The following is a 25,144-nucleotide window of genomic DNA, read 5'->3' as shown; positions in this document are numbered from 1 at the left end:
CTCTCTCTCTCAGTGCGACTCCTCCGAGGGATCAGGAGTAGACTAAAGTCAAACTTCCAGCAGCTGAAGATTTGTGCGCAACATTTGAATGATCCAAGTCGTAAAGGTAGGTCATACACAACATAGTCACTATCTGTTAGGGAAAAATGTGTTAGTGCAGTGTTAGATTCCAGTGTTAGGCGACAGAGTGCAGTGAAAATTGTCAGTCCAGGATCGTTCAAGCGCGCGTCAGGTACCCTACTGTGGGGGGACAATTTGCTTTGAACTTTGCGCAGGATTTTTTGAACACAGAGTCGTTCTGCATGCATGTGGTTCTTGTGAGTATCCTCCTACTGATCGCGGGTTGTGTGGGAAAAAGATGGTTGCTAATCTCTGCAGCAGATCTATGTTAAGGATACAGAAGGTGAAACAGAGAGTATCTGCAGTTGCGTATTATACGCTGCGTGGAGAAGTTATTTGGGCTTAGACAGCAGAGCCTGACAAAGATGCGAGGATAGTGCGTCTCTGGAAACGGGCATACAGGTGGATCTGATAACCGTCTTTGCTCACTGTTCATCAGTGGGGATGACTTTCCCACTCACACCTAACACCTAGCGCCAGGGAGAGGCGCGTGGACCTCTTGGAAAAGGTACAGCATGAGCAGGATGTCTTTAAGGACATTAAATGCTACGCACAAGAGATTTTAGACGTAGAGTGTTTGTGATGCAGTCGCACTTTCACATCCATTCTAAGCTGACTCTCGAGGTTTGAGGGGTGGTGGACCGTGGACTTAGTTTATGTTCTAAGCATATCACTGCAAACAGATACTTCTTGTGTTAACACTCCAACTCCGGATTACATGTTTGGTTTTGGGGCCTTTTGGCTGGATTTCTTCAGAGCAGGTGCGGCTTTTCATTCGTCAACAGTAAGCTTAGCTTGGACTTTCTTTTTGTGAACAGTGTTCATTTTTTTGAAACTGTCATAAACCAAATACCAAATGGTCTTATGACACCATATGTCCTCACAGGCAGAACTAATTGTAAATAACACATCTATCTACTTAATGTGCTGACCAGCTGATGAAGAGCTATTAGTATTAGCTATTAGTTTTTGTTAAAAACACAATTCCTTTTTCTTTTTTTAACAGCAGAAAAGTTAAACAACGTTCATGTTTTTACATTTTCATTCGACTTTTCCACTTAAAAGTATCACTAAAATGTAATTTTAAAGGAGTTTACATGGTGCTTTTTTCATCTGTGATGTCTAAACCCATATTAGAATTGCAATGCCAACATCAGAGGGTGTCTTTTTATACTCTAAGAGTAATGACAATTTTAAATCAACTCTTTTACTTATGAGTTATCTTAGAGAGGAGGGATAGAAAAAAGCATTTATTCAGAGCCTTAACTCCTGCTTCATAATCATAATGCATGTTTTGTGGGCAACTAAGGAATTCAAAACAGAGAAAATGCAGGATTTCCACTTATTTTTTCATAGATTTTTAATGTAAATGTTGCATTTTGATACGTCTACTGCACACTTGAACCTTTATACAAAGTTCTTGTAGTGCACATTTCTAGATATTTCTGTTTAATACATTTTTTAGTGTTGCAATCTATCATTCATTAGTCTCATGATGCAAATGCAAATAGTCTGTGTTTATATTTCAGATTTCATGTGTTTTTGTGACAGAATGTTTCTAATGTTTAATCTTTAATTTTGCAGTATGTATACCTATGTGTGTCTGTTTGTGTGTTTTGTGAATTTTCTGTTAAAACGCAGTGTGGGACTGAGCGCAAAGTTTAAGTGGGCACTTTTTTGGTGCTTTGTTAAACCTTTAAGAAATGCTTACACACCACTAGATGGATGTATTTTCAGTTTTGCATGTGTGTGAGGTAAACGTGCATTCAGTGCTACTCAGGGGGCCAATGTCTGTCAGCAAATTGATCCAGCCTTGAGTTTCTGCATTTTTTTGTGGCAGTAAATATGCTTACATGAGTGGTGTGCATCATTTGTGTCTGGTGTGTATTCAAACGGCCTTGTAGCCTCCACACAGAAACACTCACCGGACTGCATGCAGCACAGAGGCTCATCACAGCACACAGTGCATAGAAAAGGAAGCACCTGCAACTGTAAAGGTCCTCTCTCTTTTTTTGATTGGTAATGTGTAGGTGTTCGGCTGTGCTGTGACAGAGATGTTGAAAGCTCAAGCAGTGCTCACAGTAATTTATCATGGGTTGATGTTTTCTTTAGAGTTTCTTGTGATATATTTGATCTGTTTATCATTGTGTTTGATAAATCAGATAACTTTGGAGTAAGGTTCTCTAAAAAGAGTCACGCAATATTGACCGCAGCGACATCACAATTTAAACCCATGCTTGTCTTTAAAGGGAAAATTCATTAACACAAAACTGACAAAAATGTTTACAGTGTCAAATAATCAGTCGCCATAAGCATGACATTCAGTCAGAATTTGCTTCAGTGGCTGAGGAAAATACGCATTAAAATCACACCTGCATCCTGATCCATGTCTTTGACTCTCATCCAGATCTTTTTTGAGGCTCTCTAATGTATATACAAACACAACTGTACAGCATAGATCTGAATCAGCTAGAGTCTTGGTTGCTGCAGTATACATACTGCACTTCGTATATGCTCTATTAAATCTGGCAAAGTAGACTGAAATATCATTGAGACAAAACTTGTAGTTCATTGTATGTCTGTAAAGACAACTTAATGACACACACCGCGAACTGTGGTTGTTTCCAGAGCTGCCTCCACTTCTGAGGAAAACAATCATCCCTCCTGAAGGGAGATTAGAACACTATGAGGTGTGTTTGAAATACGTTATACAAGTTCACTGTAAACATGCTCTATATCTTGTTAAATTATTCTTATGTACTTTCATGTACTATGATCAATAGTTATAGATTGGTAGTCCTAATTTGACGTTGGTGTAAAGTCTATACACCAACTATACCTATAGTTATAGTCAAACTATAACTATAAACTATAACTATAAAATGTTTAAAGGATTCAAGTGTAAAGTAGGACTCTATAGAGCTATCTTGTGTAAGTGCTTTAGAAAAGGACGGCTATAGAGAGACAGGAAATGTTAGGGGAAGAGAAACACATGCAGAAAAAAAGGCGTCAGGAGTCTGACAGTGAGTCTTTCCTGCGACCAGTGCGTTGACAACTATAGCCTCTACACATGATGAGCCCGCTCTATCAGCTGAGCTTATAGCCAGCCGCCCTAGAGTATGTGTCTTAAAATGTATTAAAGTGTTTTCTAACTAATTATTATTATTAATATTTCTTCTTCGTTCTTGTTTCTTGTAGCTGTTTGATATCCGTTTTAAGCGACTGAATATTGTGTAGTGCTTTACAGAAGCATCAAAAGTATCCTGAACTAGAAGGCCAACTTTCCTTAAAGAAACAGCAGCTCTTCTGTCATAATGATATCGGGATTAATGTGTTGACATCAGCCTTGTAATGTGGAGGGGCAAATTTAAAAATGATGAAATTCAATAAATAGTGGTTCTTTTGATTGCTATGCACACAGTAGTACGTGTAAATATGCTGGTAGATATATGAATATTCATGGAAACATAGTAAACAATGAGTTCATGATTAATTAATAAGAATGTATTGATTTAATTATTCATTATTTTTGACGTTAAGTATCCTTTCAGCTTTTTCAATATTTTGCAGAAGCATTTTGCTCATACTTGCAGATGTTTATGTTACCCCATTTGTAACGGGAAAAAAAGGCAAGAATACAAGATTTCTTGTTGTTCTCTTTTGATACTAGATTATGAATTAGTAAATACAGTTCTGAGCCGTGTTCCCCGTATTAAATCAATCTTATATGATAATATCGGAGCTCTCAGCATTAACTAGTTAACTGCTATTAATTAAGATATTGAATTTATAAACGCATTTAAACGCATGCTATTTACTCCCTCTCGGCACACTTGTGGATAATCCTCCAGAGTGTGTCTCTGTAGTCACAGTGATGGAAAAGAACGACACAGGTGCATCTTTGAATGTCTCTTTTCACTTGACGAGTTAAAAGTAATATAAACCTTAAGACATTAAACATGTCACTTTTTTTTACCATTCCTTTCAGCTGTTTTCATTTGGTTTTTGATACATAAGTTATTTTTTCCTAGTTCAAGTTAAATGTCATAACTTTTGATCTAACAGAAGTGCCTTACTTTATTTCAAAATAAAAGCATGGGCAACTGTAGCCTAGTGGTTAGTGCACGCACCCCATGTGCAAGTGCTGTAGTCCTCCAAGTGGACGGCCCGAGTTTAAATCCAATCTCTGGCTCCTTCCCGCATGTCATTCCCCACTCTCTGTCTCTCTCTCTCTCTCTCTCTCTCTCTCTCTCTCTCTCTCTCTCTCTCTCTCTCTCTCTCCCCAATTTCTGACTCTCCAATGTCCTATCCCAAAATGTCCTAAGCCCAAAATATGAACCTCAAAAAAAATCAAAACAGCAAGTAAAGTATTCTCAGCTTGAGACAGTACAACAACCCTGTTTTTATATGTGAAATAATTGAATTTTAAACATGCAATTAAGTATGCTATTAATAACAACTTAACTATTGAAATGTTGTGATTAATCGCAAATGAAAAAATTTAATTGTTTGGCAGCCCAAGTTCATATGCAATCCTAAGAGTGGTTTTATGAATACTAAGAGTAGGTACTTCTTTAGGTTGCTGTCCATGGTGCTGAACTCATGTCAGAGTTCCTGTGAGTCTTTGTACCAGAGCTTTTACATTTAGAACAAACAGTTTATACATTGATGTCAATTCTATTGAACGATATCCGTAGATTTGTTTATATGATTTGGTTTATATAACAGAATGATGAAGTGTCCTCTTTCAAACTCGTTTTCTTGTTTCTGGTTTAAGGAAATGAAAACATGGGATCCAATCTCGGCAGAGTCAGGAGGGGTCTAATACGCTAATGAAACAAGTAAGTTATTGGAAACGTACTTTTGTTTCCTCGTTTTTTATTGTCAGGGCCCTCAGTTAAGTCATCATTATCAGGAAGTTTTAAGGGCTCATATGCCACTATAAGATAAAGAATTTATCACTGGTTGTAAAGGTCACAGCATAGAACCCTGGTAGAATGTTTGCAGTATATCTCTCTAGCACCTCTAGAAATGTGGAACATGATAGTGGAGGAAGTTTCTTCAATACATTTGCGTGTGGGTTTCAGCAAGCAAAGAGGAAATAGGAAATAGAAATAGAAAAGAGGAAATATGTGTTCAAATGAAAAAGAAATGATGTTGCTAATATGACACATGAAGGTTGTAGCATGTCCTGAACATGCAAAAAGGGGTGAATAACTTTACTATAGCTAACGGAAGCTCACCACCCATTAGTTAACTAGACTACTCTTTCTTAGAACTAAATGAGAGCTCGCTTCCTACCAACCGGCTAGTCTACTCTTTCCTAGTGGAAGGAGCTATGTAAAATTACTCCTCTAACACCCTTTGGAGGACGGATGAGCAAGTTATAATCACAGCCCCAGGATTATCTGCCTAACATTCATTTCTAGAATAATTCGATTCAAGGATAACCCCTGGTATAGGACTCTAGATTACCCCCCAGAGAGGGAATAACTGTGAACTCCCCTCTCTAGGATGTTAGGTGTGTATGAGGTGTGTAGTAAAAGTCAGTAGAAGTGTGCCGTGGTGTGACTACTCAAGCTTACCTTCCGAGGTTCACGGGGTCCTTAAGGGAGACTCCGGTCTTTGTGGTGTAAATGATTTCAGTCAGAGAAATGATTTCAAAAAGTTTCTGCAAAAATGTATTTAAAAAACTTCAAATGATAATATAAATGCAAATACAAAACAGTAAAAGTAAAAATATAAAAATGTAAAAAGAAAAGCAAAACAGAAAGACCAAAGTCTAAACCCGAGAGTGTAGACACTTGAGGTTTTAAAAGATCTTGGTCTCAGAGACTAAGTCCCAAAATGGGGATTCAAAAGTCAGAGTGACGTGGAGTCAAAAAAAAGCCAAAAAAGAACCCCGATCAGCTTTTACAGCCTTTCTATAGCCAAACCGTCTCTTTTTTCAAGGTTCTGTAAAACCTCAACAATCCATATTTGCAGAAACGTGATACATCCACAGGTCATACCAAGTTCATGACATAGGTGATACTCAGTTCATATGTGGTTTCAGCTCGAAGACCGTGAACCAGGCAGATACGCAGAAACGCTACACGCCTACGAGCTCCTATGTGGTTTTGCTTCAATGTATGGCACACTTATCCTGACCTCACAGGTGTGTAGGCACCGCAGGTGTGTGTAGAGTTGACAGGAAATATAAAAGCAAAAAAAAAAGGAGTTATGACTATATGACATATGAATTCAATGATAAAAGAATTAAATGATAATAAAAGAAAAAGTAAATATATGAAGTAAATGATAAATGGATTAAATGAACATAAAACAAAATGATAAAAACAAATTCAACAATTGCATAACTTTTTATGATATTTCAACAAGGTGTATTCATGGAAGACATAAAAATCCCCATGAAGGCTCATTTTCAGTTCACGTGGTAAGTGTCAGGATGAAGACCTTATCGCAATGTTATCATGACCTGCAAGTAAATATGGGAAGTTGTCCAGGGTAACAGCATTTCCACAAATAGAAAATATGGAGCATTGTTTTTGTTGGCAATCCTTCACTTGCTGAAGGAATCACTGCTGCTCACTTCTCACCAGAAATGTGCCACACACGCACTAGATGTAAGCACTGCTTTGTTTGTTAACTAACAAAAATGCTTCCCAAAATACAAAGCCCAACCAAAACACACACACACACACACACACACACACACACACACACACACACACATAGGCTCAGGGGATGAGGCAGTGAAAGGGCAGTGAGATGTACAGCTGTGATGGTGTGTCTCCGAGAAAGATCAGACTCTTTAATAAATGATGAGCTTGAGGAGGAAGTAGTGTGTGTCAGAGTGTGTGTTTGTGTGTGTGTGCTTTGTTTGTGTGAGGTAGAGAGTGAAAGGTGACTTACTGGTCATGAAGGGGCTGCTGTAACCTAAAGTGTTAAAATGAAAGTTACACAGTGCAGTTTACTCGACAGCGACCGAGAAACTGTCGGTTCAATAATGGATGATCACTAGTAGAACAGATTTTTTTTTACATTGTTGAGTGTTTGAGTTCTTTATTAACAGAACGTGTTCCCGCCAAAATAACAAAAATATGTGGGTGCTTGTGTTTTATATCCTGTTTAGTGTTTTAAACGGAATAAAACTGTTAAAAAATAGTTTAACTTCAAATAAGTTATTCAGAATAATTATTTTATTATTATTCAAGATTAAGAAAAAAAACAAGGAAAACACGCATAAAAACATACAACAGCATCCAAAACACCGCGACCCCCCCCCCCCCTGAAGACAGCCATATTAATACCACTAAGTACCTAAGACTGTACAGAGGCAAGATATACTAATAATAATGATAATAAAAAGGGAATTGCAAGTGAGATACTTGTATCAGAATGGATACAAACAGGTGGGAAAACTACCTAAAATATATATAATAATAAAATACAAAGATAAAAATGAGGCAAATATGTATAACCATATAGTAAGATGCATTAAATTGCAAGTGTAAACATTATTATAATAGTTTTTTTGGAGTGGCTGCCATACTTAATAAAAATTCATTGGGTAAGAAACAGAGCTTTTCCAGCTTCAAGTGAGCCATTACATCATTGACCCGGTGGCTACACAGAGGGGGCAGGTTAGACTTCCAATTTATACAAAATGAGATGGCTGCTAGTAATGATGAAAAAGGCAGAAGTGCGTATGGACTCGGGAGAGACCGAGATCTCTTTGAGCCACACCAAATATTTCCAACCGCGGCTCCGGGTCAATGACCTTATTACACATAAATGAAAAATGCCCCTTAAAAAAAATCTGCTTCCGAAATTTCATCATCCTTGGGCAAGCCCAGAATGAGTGGGAAAGAGTCTCTCAGGGTCCCGGTTACACCATTGACAAGTTGGATAAAAATTCAGGAAAAGAGTTGGGCAAGCATTGACAGGTGAAGCCTGTGAAGTATTTTAAAGTGAAGAACATTATGTTTGACACTCAGAAGAGGCTGAGTGGCTCCCAGCAACAGCCAACTTCCTTCCCACCAAAAATCATCCTCCCCCTTTTTGTTTACAGATGGTCCGGGCAGGGTTGAGGCTACAGACAGTAAGATATTATAAATCTGTGATATAGACTTATGCTCAGAAGGGCCTCCATGAATACAATCCTCGAGCCAGCTGAGGACTTTGAGACGGGAATGCTGTGTAATTCTTTTTAAACAAAATCCCTTATCTGGAGGTACTGAGAGAAGTGAGATTGTGGAATACATAATCCTCTAACTACCTGAGCAAAAGACTTAAAAAAAAAAAAAAATGTCTTTGAATAAATCTGTCACCTTGCAGCCACCTTGCCGGGGTGCGCAAAGAATTGAGGGTGCAAACCGTGAGTTATTACATCCTAGCTATTACTGCCATAAGCAACATCACTCAACATTAAACAATCTAGTCTACATCCTAATCTCAGCTACGTCGAAGGAGTCAGCAATGTGACATACTGAATTATTTATCGATTGCAGTGTTACACATAATAATTGTTGCACAAATTAACAGGTGAAAATGCTTGTTTTTTTAAATCCTACCAATTGACATGGTCCACCGCACAAGGGATTACATGACTCATTGTTTCCAGGTTCTCATTCAAAAAGAAAAACAAACTGATCATTGTTGTTTTTCCTCATATGTTTAGGAAAAAAACTAAAACGTGCTAAACATGTAAACAGATATTTAAAGTAAAAACAAAAGATTTGATTTCTATTGAGCAAAATAATAATTTGGCAGTGCAAAGCTTTCTGTCACACTTCCAGCGATTTACCTGCTAACATTTTTAGGCAACAAAAGCCATTTTTTTATGTTTCTCCCCTATTGCATCAGGTGTAATAACTACACTGGGAATTCATTTCTAATGCAGAAAAGTTTAACCCTCTCACGCCAGCCACACATGCCAGGGAAGCTCACTGCTGTGTGGGCATCTGCCGCACACCCAGGAACGACACATGAGCTGTCAGAGTCACTGTGGAATAATCAATAAACTATAACACTCTGCAAAAAAGAAAAATGTAATTCAAGCACTACCTTTGACTTTTTCTTATTAAATGTAGACATGTGAAGTCAAGTCAAGGCAAGGCAAGTTTATTTATACAGCACATTTCAACAACAAGGCAATTCAAAGTGCTTCACACAAGACATCAAAAGCATCATGACACAGGAAAGAGAAGAAACATTAAAATATAAAATTTAAAAATCACTGAAATTATTAAATCTGAAAATATGTTCAAATGAAAATAATTGAAATGAATAAAGTAAAAATATTAAAAAGAGTTAAAAGTTACAGTGCAGAGTTAAAGTTTAAAATCTTATTAAAGCTGTTTAATGAAAGGCAGCTGTAAGCAGGTGTGTCTTCAACCTGGATTTAAAAGAGATGAGAGTTTCAGCAGACCTGCAGTTTTCTGGGAGTTTGTTCCAGATATATTGTTCCAGTGAATGTCTTATTTCTCACTTTAAGACAATCTTTAATCAATCAAGTATAACTTGTCACTTTATCAGTTTTACTTGATTGAAAATGACAAGTACTGTTTTATGATGGCTTGAAACCATCATAAAAAAAACCCAATGGTGAGACACAACAGATTCAATTAGTTCCTTGAAAAGTTCTGCAAAGCACAAATGGAGATATTGAGAAGTTTCAAACTTTTCTTATGCCTCTCAGAATCACTGAACGACATCTTATCCATCCATCCATGTTCTATGTTACCTATCTTCAAAGAGTCACAGGAGGTGTGGACACTAAGTAAGCGGCAGGCTACACACCCTGGAAGGGTCTCAGCAACAACTCGTGTATAGGATGAACTCTTCACAAAATGAATTTCATCAATTTTAATACTGCCTGATAAATATCTGTTTTATTGCTTTGATGAATGCAATACTACGCCCAATGTTACGACTCAGTGTTGTGTTGTATTTTACTATAATAATAATAATTATAATAAACTTTATTTGTACAGCACCTTTCATTCAAGTATTGCAGCTCAAAGTGCTTTACAGCAGAACAAGACATCACATTATGAAATAACATGAAATTAAATTAATTTAAAAAATGGCATTGAATATTTGAAAGTTGCATTAAAAAGGCATAAAATAGTTTAAATAGCAGTGAAACATAACCCTATAGATGCCTGTTCAAAATGCTACGGTGTACAAGTACATTTTAAGCTTACTTAAAGTAATAATAAGTCCTCCAACTATGCGGGAGAAGACATTAAAAAGTTCATCTTTTTTTTTTAATTCTCATCACCGGTGAGGTATGACACAGTTCACCTGAATCAAGAAAATACAACAACAACATTATTTCTACCTGTGTGCCTGCCCAAACCGTCTCTATTCATTGTTCTTTGTGTGGTAGCTAGCTGTTGTCAATACCCTCCATTACTCTCTACCTGTCTCTTGTAACCCTCTGTACACCTCATGTATCGACAACAGTGACAACATAACTGGCGGGGTGTGGACATGAATTAAGCAGTCTGCAGCAGCAGCGTCCATGCCATGAGAATGTTGACTGATGCTCCATGATGACTCCCGGGGTCATTACATGACGGTTAAGTTGATGGATGGAAAAAAATGCCATCAACAGAGGGATATTTCTTCTTCTGACGGGCCCTTCTGCCCTCTACAGTGATGAAATGCCGATCTGATGAATGCTTTCTCACATTTCGCAACCCTGCTCTGTTTTAGGCTGAACGGCTCTTTTTTTAATCACGCCAAGTGAGATGAGATATGGACCACCAAAACTCATGGAAACTATGAAGACAGAGGAATCTGGCTGAAACCCAATGGTGAGACACAACAGATTCAATTAGTCCTGCAATTTGCACAGCGTCTATGAGTTTTGTTTTGAAACATATTTCTTGTCAATGATTGCAGTTAATTAGGAGTCCTCATGTCACAAACCACTTCAGGAGGTCTCACTGTAAAATGAACATGCGGTGTGTAAAATAGCACGCGGAGCACTCTGTAGATTTTGTGTGGTGCTCAAAGGTTAAAAGCTTCTTTGGTGGAGAATCCCTTTGGAGTACCCACTGCACACGAGAGCACAGTTTAGTATCTGAAGTGAACCACTTCTTGTATGGGTCAATCCCATTTTCATAAAAAAAAAAGTATTTTATTATCTATTAGAGCGTATGAATTGAACACTTCAAAACTCCCAACTGAGTAACTCTTTTTTTTGAAAGATCTATTGTTGAAATCTTTTGAAAATCAGCTGTTTGTATGGTCCTGGAAATCAATTCACATGTTTCTAACATGATACTGCCTTTAACCTTTGAACCTAATCCAGGTCACAAAATGGGCTTACTGATCAATACAGGAAAAGCTTGTTTCTATCTGACTCTGTGAATGTATCATCAATAGTCATCCGAGATTAAAGTGCTTAAAAATTGATTTGATTGGTAATTAGTGATAATAGCATTTAACCCAAGGCGAGGCATCTTGTTGTTCATATTTCTTCCACTGCCTCACTTTTTTTGGCAGATGCATTTTTTTTTTTTTCATATACGGTATTTCTGTCCTATTTATGCTTCATCAGTCTTTCCTGCCTTCAACACACTTCTTAAATAATTGATGGTCACAGCCCAATGCTTCCCTTAGACTTTCATAAGGGTGGGGACACCGTGTCTTCACACAAACAAGTGATCGTTGTGTGAGGGTCAAAAATAAAGCAGCTCCACTCTTACACAAATGGAAAAAAAAACAATTACACACGTTGCCAACATTAGACGTGAAAAAATAACAAAAGATGAAAAAAAAACTCTCACACATGGACATGCAGTGTCTCCTCATACTATTAGATCTAAGTCAATGGTGCAGCTGTGGTTTCTGTGAGGTGCAGAACAGACAGATAACCAAGCACATACACATATACACACACAAAAAGAAAACACAGCGAGGACTGGATTGTAAGGCTATCTCTCCCCTCAGTGTTCTGCGGTCCATCGACCCTGCGTGGCTGCTCTCAGTTGGATACGTGTCATCCATGGCAGTCCTGCCTGTTAGGGGGAGAACGAGGGCTGAGGAGGCTGTAAGAAAAGGTGGAAATAAATGGGAGAGGAGTAAAGGAGGCGAGGATCCAGGGGGGGATGCAGTTGAGAAAAAAACGGGATAAACACATGAAGCAAAAAAAAAAAAAGGAGTGTGGTGGTGCGCACGCAACTGACTCAGCAGCTCCAGATTTGAACGGGGTCAGAGGTGAAATGGGGTTGTCCTGTCAGATGTTGCTCTGCATCATGGCGCCCAGGGAGAACGGGTCAGTAGTCAGCCTCCTCCTTTATCTGATCCTCCTCTCTCGTCTTCCTCCTCTTTGGAGAGTCAGGTTGTTTTCTCACCCTTGTTTAGTCTCCTCATGTGTGTCCCTCTTGTCTTTTTTTAAAGGTATCTATGATGATGTTGCCATGTGCCAGCTGCCATATGATCGTTTCCTTCTCTATTTAGGTAAGACATTTCATGCCTATATATTGTGAGCGTATTTGATTTGAAAATACACATCTATAGTAGGGCTGTCAAACCATTAATTTGTGGAGCCAGCCCCAAGTGGACACTCAAGGAACTGCAGTTTATTAAGCTTCTGCATTGACTTATTTTTTTGTTTTACATTCCCTAAATTCCTCTTAACTTTCAGTAAGAAAGCAAATAAGCTCAGTTCCCTAAAAGTGGTTGACCTTTTCCTCATAAGACCATGCTGTGTTTGCATCATTTAATTTTTTTTTAAAAAAACTGATAAATGCCTAATTTTGAAGAAGGTCATGTCACACTGCATTAAGTGATTTTTCACAAGGCTAGTCTGCCATAATTTTCATTTTGAAGTCTTCTATTTTGTCTGCGTTAAATATGTATTTGAAAAGCTATGAATTAAAAGGTTCTTGTGTATTAATGAATCCGACAAGAAATACTGAACATCAAGCAAACACTGCCCAGTGACAGGACAGGTAGGGTGCTGAGATTTACCATGCATTCCGGTGAAAGAGAAAGAGCTGTTCATAAATTTCCAAATAATCTTTAAAGATAATAATTCAAAAATCTGTCACTGATGTGCATTGTGTAACTTCAGCCATTTCAGTTTTTCAGTATGTTGCTTTGTATACTCCATCAACTGACATTTACTGTAAGCATCACTTTTCTGAAGAACATTTAAACTACCTCATCAATTGGATGTTAGTTGTAATATACTGAAGATATTCAATAGTCGTTTACTTGCTTTCTAATAAACTGTCTCAAACAGCGAGAAAATGTCATCGTCTTGAAAAAAACTGGGAATGTATCACAATTCAAGTGTGAGTGCTGTAATTTGGCCTCCTTGGCATTATCTTTGTTCAGATGAAAAAAGAGGCCAAAAAGAGCATATTCTTCTGTTTCACAGTGAGAGCTCTGCTTGCTCGGTAGCCTTTCAGACAGGACGCTGAGTTTGGGCACTTTCCAAGAGGTTATAATGAAGCAAACATTCGATTCCAGTGGACGCCATGAAAGCAAGGGGTGAAAATGCTGCGAGATATTATTTGGCACATTTCTTGGAAATTGACTCTATGAGCTGCCAGTTACATTAAAAACATACTGTTCATGAAAGGGTTTCGGGTAAAATTGTCGATTCAGTCTGCAGCTTCACAAATACACCATTTTATTATGCCACAACAGGCACATACACACTTGTACATCCACACACACACACAAGCAAAACAAACTCACAGCCACGATCTGAAGCCTTGTTACACTGATGTCCTCAAATTGTGTTCATGAGTTCCCCTTCGTGTTTTTTTTTTTCATCGGCCTCTGATAATGATGCAACTTCCTGGAACTCCAGCTATTTCTGTAGAACACTGGAAACAATTCAAAGACGCTCTGCTTCCCTTGTGCACAAGCATTAACACACATACTACTGACACACACACACACACATACACACACACATGACTTACAGCTTGATAGATCACCATCAAGCAGATATTAAGTATATAGTCATCACATATGTCGGTGTTTGCTCCTGTGAGATTTCTAAGAGCATCTGGCATGATGAGGTCTAACTGTGGTTTAAATAAGGTTTAAATTGCACTCCAATTCTCTATTAAATTTCCATTTATCATATTCTGATTCAATTTGTCTCCTGTTTTTCACCTGAACACGCTACCTCAGACTGTCGGGTGAAAAAGAAAGGAGCTAAGACATAGAAATAGTCTGCTTTTAGGTCAACCCCTCAGAGAAGAAGAGGTGTGTGTTTGTGCATACACATGAGTGTGTATGTCTTGAGTGTGGGTGGGTGTTTGTCTGGATTTGTGTGTTTGTCTGTATGTGTGTGTCATATTACAGAGCACAGAGGTAAAGGTATGGCAGCTGCCTGCAGGAAAATCTGAGCTGCCTGCATCTAAGAGAAGCTTTCATCCTCCTACCTGCCCACCAAAGAGGGGAGGCATACACTCAGTCTATCTCTCTGTCTTCCAAACACGCACACACACACACCTACACACACACAAACAAGGGTCTAGGCTAGAGATTCCAGCAATCAACAGATATTTCACTACAAGCCAGCTTCTTGGTCTAGGTTGATTTTCTTTGTCAAAGTGTCAACATCCAGCTTCTCTCTCATCCTTCCTGAGAACTGGAGAAGCTTCATGGGAAATATATGAGAAAACACTTACATTTATTAAGATATGTTCTACTCTGGGCTTATAGTGTCTTGGCATTAACCTTAATTTTACCAGAAAAAATATTCTCACGGAGATACAAGATCTCCTTTTTCAAGAGAGTCCTGGCCAGCATTAGCTTATCATATTAAAATATATACAGACAAAGGGGAAGAGAGACTAGAGTAAGAACAGGTTATTTATTATCTTCATGTCAGCTTAATAATGGGACCCTTGGACATGTAGTAATGGGTTTGCATAAATTTGTAGAAGATACAAGAAAAGAAAGGTCATAGTCAGTGCAGCAGGGGCTGGTATATGCTGACTTTCTTACTCAGGCTCCCTGCTATTAACGTGCTATATATCTATAGCTATATATGCAAAGTGTACAAGTCCTGCAGAACTCATTACAATCAGATTGCAGATATTCTTAATTATTTCTTGTGTTTCCAAAACCATGTTTTTGCGTTAGCCAAAAATATTTCCTAACATGCACACAAAGGGACAGCTAGGGCTGATTTTAATTCAATACGTTTTGTAATTTATAAACCAAATTGTCAGAAATATTAAATGGTGACTTATTTATTGTAGTAGTTTTGATATTGTTTGGGAACATGTATTTTTGCTTTGCTAAACATGTCCATGTAAAAATTCAACCAATTCTTGAGATATGTCAATCTGGACAACACTTACGGACCATATGAATGACGGACTACATCGTGCAATGAGACTATAGGTGACAACAATGTTTATGTCATTATACTCGCTTTTAAAGTCTGGTCGGGTCAGGAATTTTTGCAGAAGATTAAATCGATATAGAACAATTCAGAGGTGGCTTTGTTTACAACTCTACCAGATGACCAAAGTATCGAAGTGAGAAGTAAGTTAGTCAGCGGGAGGCAATGATAGGCTGACAGCAGGAGCAATAATAGGTAAAAAAAATGTAATAAAGACCAAATCGCAAAGGAAAGCTAAATGGGAAAGTGATCGAGTCAACCCTCGGTCTTTGAACAGATGAAGACACCTGTTGGAGTTGAAATGATTCAAAACTGATCCTGAATTTGACGTCTTTCTACTACACAGGTATGTCATAAATTATGTCAATTTTACATTCTAACATGTATTTTTATTTCAATATGAAACACAGTTGGTAGCTAAATCAGAACCAGCCCATGCTAGCTACATTTGATAACACAGCGTTTGTAGCATTTAGTTAGCAAAGTGAGCGCTGATTGGCTTAAAGTGACGATGTATCTGTAGACCTACATGCAGCAGACACTGTGGTTTGTCTCAACCTTGTGAGTCTGTATTACTGAAAGGCAAACTGAGTTTACGTTTAGACTGCTAGGTTAGGCTAAATTTGGTGATAACAATACATACCTGCTACAGTCAAACAGTTGTGCGCTGTGTTTTCGTAATTGCAAGTAGACATACAATGTTAGAATCTAGCAAGGATCCCATTAAGCTAGCGCCCAAGGCACAACAAGGGTCAGGAGTTATTATTTAGCATCATCAGGAGTTATTATTCTTGTTTACTAGCTATGTTAACAGGAATGTTTATTAGTATACTGAAGTACTTTGAATTTTCTCATGATTTTCTTAATGCTTAGAACGTTGATTGATCGATGACTGGATTATGTATGATATTTTTTTTTACATATTTCCATAGCGATTACCTTTCATGTTGCAGAAGTTGTTTATTTAGTAGTATAGGTTTTATTTCATGTAAGTGTCGCTCTTGAGCATATCATCAGCATATCAGTGGATTTTTAACACAATCCGCTACATGAGAACATAATCAGAACAGAAGGTAATTCTTTCAATGTGAAAAAATCCCTCTTGTCTCATTCAGGCCACCAGTGTAAGAGGTGAGCACTCTTCAAGATCAATCAATGAATCAATCAATTTTTATTTGTATAGCGTCAACTCATAACAAGTGTTATCTCAAGACACTTTACAAAAACCGGGTAAAATACCTTACTCATTGTTATATTACAAAGATATAGATAAGATTCACTATAGCCTAATCACCACAAGATGCATGCAAAAAGTAAAAACTTTATCTTAGCTTTATCGTACAAGAACTCATTAATCTTTACCAAAAACCTTGAATTGTAAACTCTGTTTTGTAACAGGAACCAGAGAAACCACACTAAGACGGCCAACATGGAGCGCCAACATGGAGTATCAACATGTGAGAAGATGCCAAAAGAATACAGCTCCAAAGTCATCAATGGAAAGCATCTATGGTCTGAGAAGAGATGAAGAAGAAAGACTCCCAAAAACAAGGCTGTTGAGGCCAGATGACCCAAGGAGGCGTGGTTGTCTCTGTGTGATACCAACACCAAGACCAAAGATACACACAAGCAAGCATCAAATGAGGACAAATACACATCCATATTATCTCTGTATCATTTACTCACTGAAATCACTGGAGAATACATTATATATTTCATAACTGATCAGCTCCGGCTGGGCTAGTGATTAACCAGTGAAGCTGAATACTACTGTACCTTCTGGGTCAACAAAGAGACATTTGATAACTCTCAACATCGTTTTCTTTGCAGAGATAACCAAACACTGTACTGTATATTATCTTCCTCTCTTAATGTATCTTCCCTTGTAAAACTTTAGAGAATGTTCAATGCATCCATTACACACTGAATGACTGATATGTCTGTATTGTGAAGAATTGTAAATCTTGTATATTGAGTTATCAACTAAAATGTTATGATACTGATTGGTTAACTGTATGTTCCATCTCATAAATCATTAACTCTAAAATCGATCTGATCAGCGTTATACATTTTAAAAAGAAAGATTGCACTGAAGAATTGTATGAATTGAAATTTGAAATTTGTTAATCATTTTTATTGATTTTATTGTGAAAACCTTCAGTAAAAATGTGAAGGAATAATCTTTACATAAGGGAAGTAAACATAATATTAACAGGTTAACATAATATTGTTTTTATCATAGTTTAATACTATGTTTCGGTACTGACAAAGAGACAAAACAGTATAAAAATACAATATAAAAGTTGATGGTTATTTTACGAGATGTGTGTACTTCAGATATGGTACAATGTATATAGGGAAATGAGTTTTGGGACTATAACTTAAAAAATTTCAAAGTGTTTCCAACCTGACTTTGAACCAGTTTGGTAGAATGGCCCATAGTGAATGACAATTCAAACCCAATGAAAAGAAAAATAAATGTACCTTCCCTTTGCTCATTATAATAATATGTATGAATTTCAAGAAATGTAAACAACTTGACTTTGTAACCACAAGTCAAAGTCAGTAAGAAATATAAAAAAGGCACTTGTTTTCTGCTTTTTTGGGGGGGGAAATGTAGCTGGCAAGGTATGAACTCAGTGGAGCTGCTTTGAGTGTCAGAAAAAGTGTCACTGATTCTCCATACAGGGCATCTGAGGATATACCTCATGGGAACTGCAGTCTTCATCCCGGAAAAAACAGTACTGATATCATCCACAAGGGTCACTAAACTAAACCCACCACCCAAAAATGAAGGTTCCTCAAAGGGCCTTCAAATCTATTCATCCCCTGAAGACACCTTTACATAATAAAGAATACCTCTAAACTATAAAGACATCACACAGCTCTTTACAGGCTGAGTACTTCTGCCTGTCACATTAACTTTTACTTGTGATATATATCAAATGCCCCTTTAACAACGACATAATATTTAATTATATTGTCTATCAAAGTAGTGCATTCTGTCTATGAGGAAAAAAGTCCAAACACACACACAGTGATAACTTTATTGGCAATAAAAGATAGGATAGTCGTTGCATCAGCTGTTGTTGGCCTCATTGTTTTCAGCGTGGTGAAATGCATTCAGTCCTCACACTGTAATCATTCAGCATGGAAGGGGGAGCAATAAATCTGATAACACACACACACACACACACACAAACAGAACCCACATACATATACTTTTGGGTATAAACTCATGGACGAGCAGAGAATTGTTGGAACAGAGATCAGATTAGAGAAGCTTTTCTGATCGGTTGAAAGAGAAGGGTGGGCTCGTGTATCAACCAGCCATCTAAGCTGGCTTATCCTGATACAACCAGGGGCAAAGACACACACACACACACACACACACACACACACACACACACACACGAGTAGAGAGTTTACTGGGTGATGTGGTGGGGGAACAGTGTGGTACAATGCAATCTCCAAACAATTCCATATCCCTTTTAGTCATGGCCAGGCTTTGGCTGTGAAGCGGAAACATCTCTGAGCCCTTGTTAACCGTGTCCCCAAGTTCTTCCATTGGTCTACTTTAACTGCCTTTACACTTTGTAGCAACTCTCACAAAAAGTATTACATCGGGGAGATCTTTACAGCTTCCTGATTTGTCCTGCGTCACGTTTGATTGACACTTACATGTCTGCTCTCTTTCTCCAAGCAGGACAGATGTCCAGATGGTGTGCCCCTCCCACTGTGGATCACTCCAGCTCACCCTGACCGTTTCATGGGCCCCACACCGACCCAAGAATCAACGACCACTGCTTGACTCGACCTCACCTGATACCGAACACCTCACCCGCATCCCCTCGCCCCCCACCTTCACCCTCCGCCCCGCACCTCCCTTTTCCCCTCTAAAGCCTCTTCTCACAATTTGACAATCCCCAGCCTTCCCCGAGCCCAACATGGTCGCCTGCGTTCCCGCTCTACTCCTGACTGTCATGATGTGTCGAGGCGTCCTGCTCTCTGTCGGAGACCCGCCACAGCAGTCCCGCAAAGAGATCCGCATCGAGGGGGATCTGGTGCTCGGAGGCCTGTTCCCCGTGCATGAGAAGGGTGCCGGGATGGAGGAGTGTGGGCGTGTGAACGAGGACAGAGGGATCCAGAGGCTGGAGGCCATGCTGTTCGCTATAGACAGAATCAATATGGACAGTGCTATCCTGCCTGGGGTCTCTCTGGGGGTCCACATACTGGACACTTGCTCTAGAGATACCTATGCATTGGAGCAGGTGGGTGAACATGGTGACTGCACATAGACTCTGCATGCTTCCTGACTGTACTTAAATACACTCGTCGGTCTAACAAATGTTCTAATCCTAAACTGTTACTGCCTGTTATCCATTTAAAACACTGTTTATAAGAGGCTGGGGTGAAATCTTGGATATGTTCATAAAAAAACCTTACCTTTCATTTTTTACATGTCAAGGTTTATTACTTTAAAACAAACGAGCTTTGCTCTTAGGAACATTATGTATCCATAATATATTATTGGTTATGAAAAGCCTTTTTTGTTAAAGGCTTTATATGTGATTTTTTTGATCCAGCAGATGTCGCCCTTGAGCACCAGCATGAAACCAAAACAACTCGCGCTACATTGTTGTGTTAGCATGCTAATGCTAGCGATCTTTATTATGCTGGTATCTTCACACTGCATGTAAATTTACCTGAAATGAGCGTGATCTAGAAACACAGTTAAGCAGTGAGTACAGTATGTTATTCTTCTTTTCTCTAGTCCCTCAATTAAACAACTTTTATACGTGAGGGGAGGAGTCAGCCGGCCGTCCTGGCAATGTAAACAAAGTGAAGATAGGACTCTGAAAACTCTGAAAACATCACAGACAGTGGGACTCGGGTGTTACACCCATTGTAGACAGTCATGACTCACAGAGTTATTTTCAGAGGATATACTTGAAGTGTGAAAAATTGCATATAAAGCCTTTAAGTCATTCTTGTATGTCACCACTGAGTAGTATAATACCTGCAGGTTTTCTGCCAATGCAAATGGAGTTGTTAAAAGTAATTAAATCCTTCAACCAAAGTGAGACTATAAGAATAACATCACTGAACAAATAGCGGTTAGAATACTTATTCTCTATGACAGCATCCTCTTCTTTGTGTTCACATTTACCTGGGGAATGCTGGGACAACTTACTCACATAGTTTGCTCTTTTGTGCCTTAGGGAGACTTAAGCTTTTGCTACATTTTCTTAAAAAAAAAGTTAATCTGCGGGGTAAGTTGTGGTGCCATTAAAAAAAAAGTGTAGTGCTTCCATTTTAAATCAACTATAAGGTCTCATTAGAAGATATTATACGAAGTTGAAGTAAATGTACCTTGAAATTACTTTTGTATCTAACTTGGATAAAGAAGCTTACCTCAAATGATAAAAGTAAATCCTTGAAGAGAAATAAAACACTGAACTCTTTGCAATGATAGGAAATGAGCCGGATATTAAAAAATATGATAGAAGTTTCTCGAGGGGACTGACATCTTATCAAAAATATATTGCATCTTTTTTCCGAGTTAATATGTGCCGTGGCATCTAGTGATCATATAAAGGGAACTCTTTTTTTAGACTTTTTTGTGTATCTGATGTTATGTTCACCTCACTGGACTGCAGGTTAATTTGCTTTTTATCCACAGGCTAGCTAAATGATAAAAACATGGTCGGTCAAAGAGTAATTCCTTTTCGAAACAGGACCCTTTAGTGAAAAAAAAAATTTAAGAGCATGTGTGTAAGCAAAGCAAAAATGTTTTCATAGTGGCTTCAAGAAGAAAGTCGTTTCATCTTAACTTTCTTTTTTTTGTGCTGCTTATTTCTCCACAGAACGTAATTTTAAAGAATTTCACAAACTGATTAAAAACAAATAGACATCATCAATCAGATGGTATCCAGTACATAACATTGCATTGTATGTGAAATGTATGTTTATGTGTTTTTCTAGGCTCTGGAGTTTGTCAGAGCCTCCCTCACCAAAGTGGACGACACCGAGTTCATCTGTCCAGACGGATCGTACGCTTTGCAGGATGATAGCCCGCTGGCCATCGCTGGAGTCATAGGCGGCTCTTTCAGCAGCGTCTCCATACAGGTAAATACACAGTATGTAGGTAAAGGATTTTGTAGAATCACATTTTTAAACATCATCAGTAGGATTACGCCTTTATGAAATGGCTTTAGGGGTAGAATTTAGTCTGCAAACTTCTGCTCTTAAAACAGGGTTAGGTATTAAAACAAAGGGAAGAGACCCGATTTCAGAACTAACAAAAGATCATTGTTTAAAGTTAAAGGCTTTATATGCAATTTTTTGATCCAGCAGATGTCGCCCTTGAGCACCAGCATGAAACCAAAACAACTTGCGCTGCATTGTTGTGTTAGCATGCTAATGCTAGCGATCTTTATTATGCTCGTATCTTCACACTGCATGTACATTTACCTGAAATGAGCGTGATCTAGAAACACAGTTAAGCAGTGAGTACAGTATGTTATTCTTCTTTTCTCTAGTCCCTCAATTAAACAACTTTTATACACGAGGGGAGGAGTCAGCCGGCCGTCCAGGCGATGTAAACAAAGTGAAGATAGGACTCTGAAAACTCTGAAAACATCACAGACAGTGGGACTCGGGTGTTACACCCATTGTAGACAGTCATGACTCACAGAGTTATTTTCAGAGGATATACTTGATTTCTATTATATTTAAGTGTGAACAATCGCATATAAAGGCTTTAAAAAAGAAAAAAGCTTACTTCTTCAAGTCTCCAAAAATCCAACCTCTAGGGAAAAACCTCAAGAAGACTTAAAAAAAATGCTTTTTGAAATCAACAAACACATCGCTCAAATCACCTGTTAGGTAATATAATAGTTGACTTGATCTCTGCTGTTTTCGGGTTTTCAAATAACCCAAAAAGTACAAACTTGGTCAGTGTAGAGTGAAAGTCTACTGTTGGTAAGGTAAGCGTATCTGCGTGCGTCAAGTGTGCGTCTCTCTGTGTGTGTGTGTGTGGATGTGTGTACTTATTTCTTGGAATCCGGTTCCATTGGTGTGTTCTTGTGTCTCTTCCCAGCTCCTGTAGCTCTTGTCATAGAGCCGGGTAATTTGCATAGTTTAGCATAAAACCTCCTTCTCCTTTACTCCTCTGTGGCTGCACAAAAAGCATCCTCCTATCAGTCCTTAAATCCCTAATCTGTGCAACGTCTTCCTGTATTCTCCTTTTCTCACACTGTCTTTCTCATTTTCATTTTCCATTTCCTTTTTTTTTCTTTCTCTTAAGTCTTCTGCTCTGTTCCTCCTCATCACTTTCTTCTTCTCCTTTTTTCTTCTGTCTTTACATGCATTCAGAGGCAACCCCTCGTGGCTATTTAGGCAGAGCTCAGTGTTTGCTGACCTCAGCCCGCTTCTTCTTCTCTTCCTTCTTCTTCCTGGGGCAGCCGCTGTTAACACATCTCTTATCTCTTGTCCTTCATCATGCATAATTATTCTTTTTTTTCTTTTTTTTTTACACTTATTCTTGTTGCCCTTTGTTGATGTTGCTTTTAACTGTCTTTACTGCGGGGCAGCACCGTCTACGAGACCTAAACTGTGATCAGCCTTTATGATCTCTATCCAGTGATTCTCCTGCTATCTCTCCACACTTCTCTCTCCTCTCTACAGCGAGTCTGTCTGTTGCTTCTAAATTAAGTGATAAATTATTTATTTTACCAGGCACAAGATAACTCCAATATTTTTTGAAGGCATTTACATAGAACGCATCATTCCTTTCCAACCACTCCTACACACGTGTTAATGTGTCGCGGTGTGTCTGCGTGCGAGTGTGTGACTTGCATTCCAAGCAGAAAAAACACACAGCACTGCACCAAGTTTTTTGCTCCTCTCCTTTCATTTTTTTTTTTTCTACTTGTCTCCCATATTCAACCCGATTCCTACAGCACATCTCCCTTCCCTCTTTTTTCTCACAGGAAGGAAGCAGAGTAAACTTTCAGTGTCTTTACAGGCAGCCCTCTTAGCTAGCTGTAGTCATTGTTCACTGGCAGGTAATGGAGCAATGCAGGTACATTTTGCAGCATGACCTTCCCTGACATTTGAGTCAACTGCCATCTGAAAACCATAAAGCCTTCAGCGAGTACTACAAGCAGCATTTTTATGTGTGCACGTGTGTGCGCCTGTGTGTGTGCGTGCGTGTGTGCATATGCATTTTGGCATATATTTCAGTGCAGGTGTTGGTGTGTGCGTCGACCAGCCTCTGTGCACACTAGTTTATGTATATGAGTATGCTTCCTAATCTTCTACATTATTAGTCTAATGAGATTCTGACATGTTGTCAAAACAGCTCATCAACTGAGGCTGTGAATGAAATATAGAAAAGCCGAGAGTGATGCGCTCTAAAAGGATTAAACCGAAGCTAGAACAGAATGGCAGTGTAGTTTGTATTTATTTGCATGTGTATGCATGTTTGACTGTGTTTGTTTACATGCACACATGAATGCGGATCACTCATATTTGCACTATGTCCGTGTTGGCATCTGTGACCGAAATTTTGCAATCAAGAGAACATGACCAATCAACAGTAAAAGAGGATATTATATGGACATCAGCAGAGCCATCGCTTACGCATGAGTCAGTGGTTTATTGAACTCCTGTCTGTGTGTGCACCTTTCGTGTGTACAATTTTTGTGTTTCTCCATGTGCATACACTGTGCGCCTTCACTTGCTGCACTGTCTTCAGCGATCACATATTGCGCATGAGGAAACATGGGGCAGCTGTGGCTCAGAAAGTAGCTGATTTCAAGATCAGTGGCTCAATCCCCGGCTTTCACAGTGCACCTGTCCCAAGTGTTCTTTGGCAAGACATTGAACCCCAAAGTGTTACCAGCCATCGGTATGTGAGTGCGTGTGAATGTGTAAGATAGATAGGATCACAATTTGCAAGTAAGTAAGTAAGTAAGTCATTTAGTATGTGACTGGGGCTCTACACATGTAGCCTGCAGAAAATTCACCATTTTTAAAAAGCAGTCTTCCAAATATGGTAACATGTATTCCTTTAATGAAATGCACATATAATGTTAATGTTGAAAGAGTGCATGAAAACACATTTCTGGCTTTGGTTTTAGACCACAAAATCTGCAGGAAACCTCAGATTAATTATGTTCGACCAAAGCTGGCATAGAGCGTAGCTGTTTTAAGGAAAACAAAACACATACTGGACCACAAATCACTTCACTTGTATTGCCATATGAATAATTATGTAGGAGGTCAGGGCAAAAAAGCAACTTATGATCATTGTGCATACTTCAGAAGAGACCAGTCAGGATAGTACACGAGGTGTGGTATAGGGAACACATGAAGTCACTGATTTTAAAGTCACGTGCATTGAAATGTATAGATCTGGTCAAATTTAAAACTGCAATAATCATGTTTAAAGCAAGACATAATTCACTTCCAGGCAACATTCAAAAAATGTTTTGTGACAGGGAGGGGGGTTATTATTAAGAGGTAAATTCAATTTTAAAGAACAATGTACTCTACAATTAAAAGAGTGTATTTCAGGGTGCGGGGTGGACGTGTGGAATGGGTTAGAGCTGAAACCAAGCACAA

General features: G+C 38.6%; 1 protein-coding gene across 7 annotated transcripts in view; it reads left to right on the top strand.

Moving 5' to 3' along the window:
- Positions 1-25,144, top strand: part of grm3 (glutamate receptor, metabotropic 3) — a 47,762-nt gene that overhangs the window by 47 nt on the left and 22,571 nt on the right. The window contains exons 1-6 of one of the 7 annotated variants that reach the window (XM_065957308.1): positions 1-106; positions 4,898-4,961; positions 10,846-10,946; positions 12,538-12,597; positions 19,221-19,785; positions 21,500-21,643. The exon at positions 1-106 is cut by the window's left edge and continues 41 nt beyond it. In XM_065957308.1, coding sequence (XP_065813380.1) covers positions 19,462-19,785; positions 21,500-21,643 — 468 coding nt within the window. In that variant the 5' untranslated portion in view covers positions 1-106; positions 4,898-4,961; positions 10,846-10,946; positions 12,538-12,597; positions 19,221-19,461. Of the gene's footprint in view, positions 107-414; positions 629-4,897; positions 4,962-10,845; positions 10,947-12,537; positions 12,598-19,217; positions 19,786-21,499; positions 21,644-25,144 lie in introns of those variants that run through there. The other 6 variants (XM_065957311.1, XM_065957309.1, XM_065957310.1 and 3 more) reach the window with 6 other exon arrangements.

This window comes from Labrus bergylta, chromosome 7, assembly GCF_963930695.1.
Source record: "Labrus bergylta chromosome 7, fLabBer1.1, whole genome shotgun sequence".
NCBI lineage: Eukaryota > Metazoa > Chordata > Actinopteri > Labriformes > Labridae > Labrus > Labrus bergylta.
The sequence above is the reverse complement of the archived record's forward strand: the minus strand, read 5'-3'. Positions and strand labels throughout refer to the sequence as shown.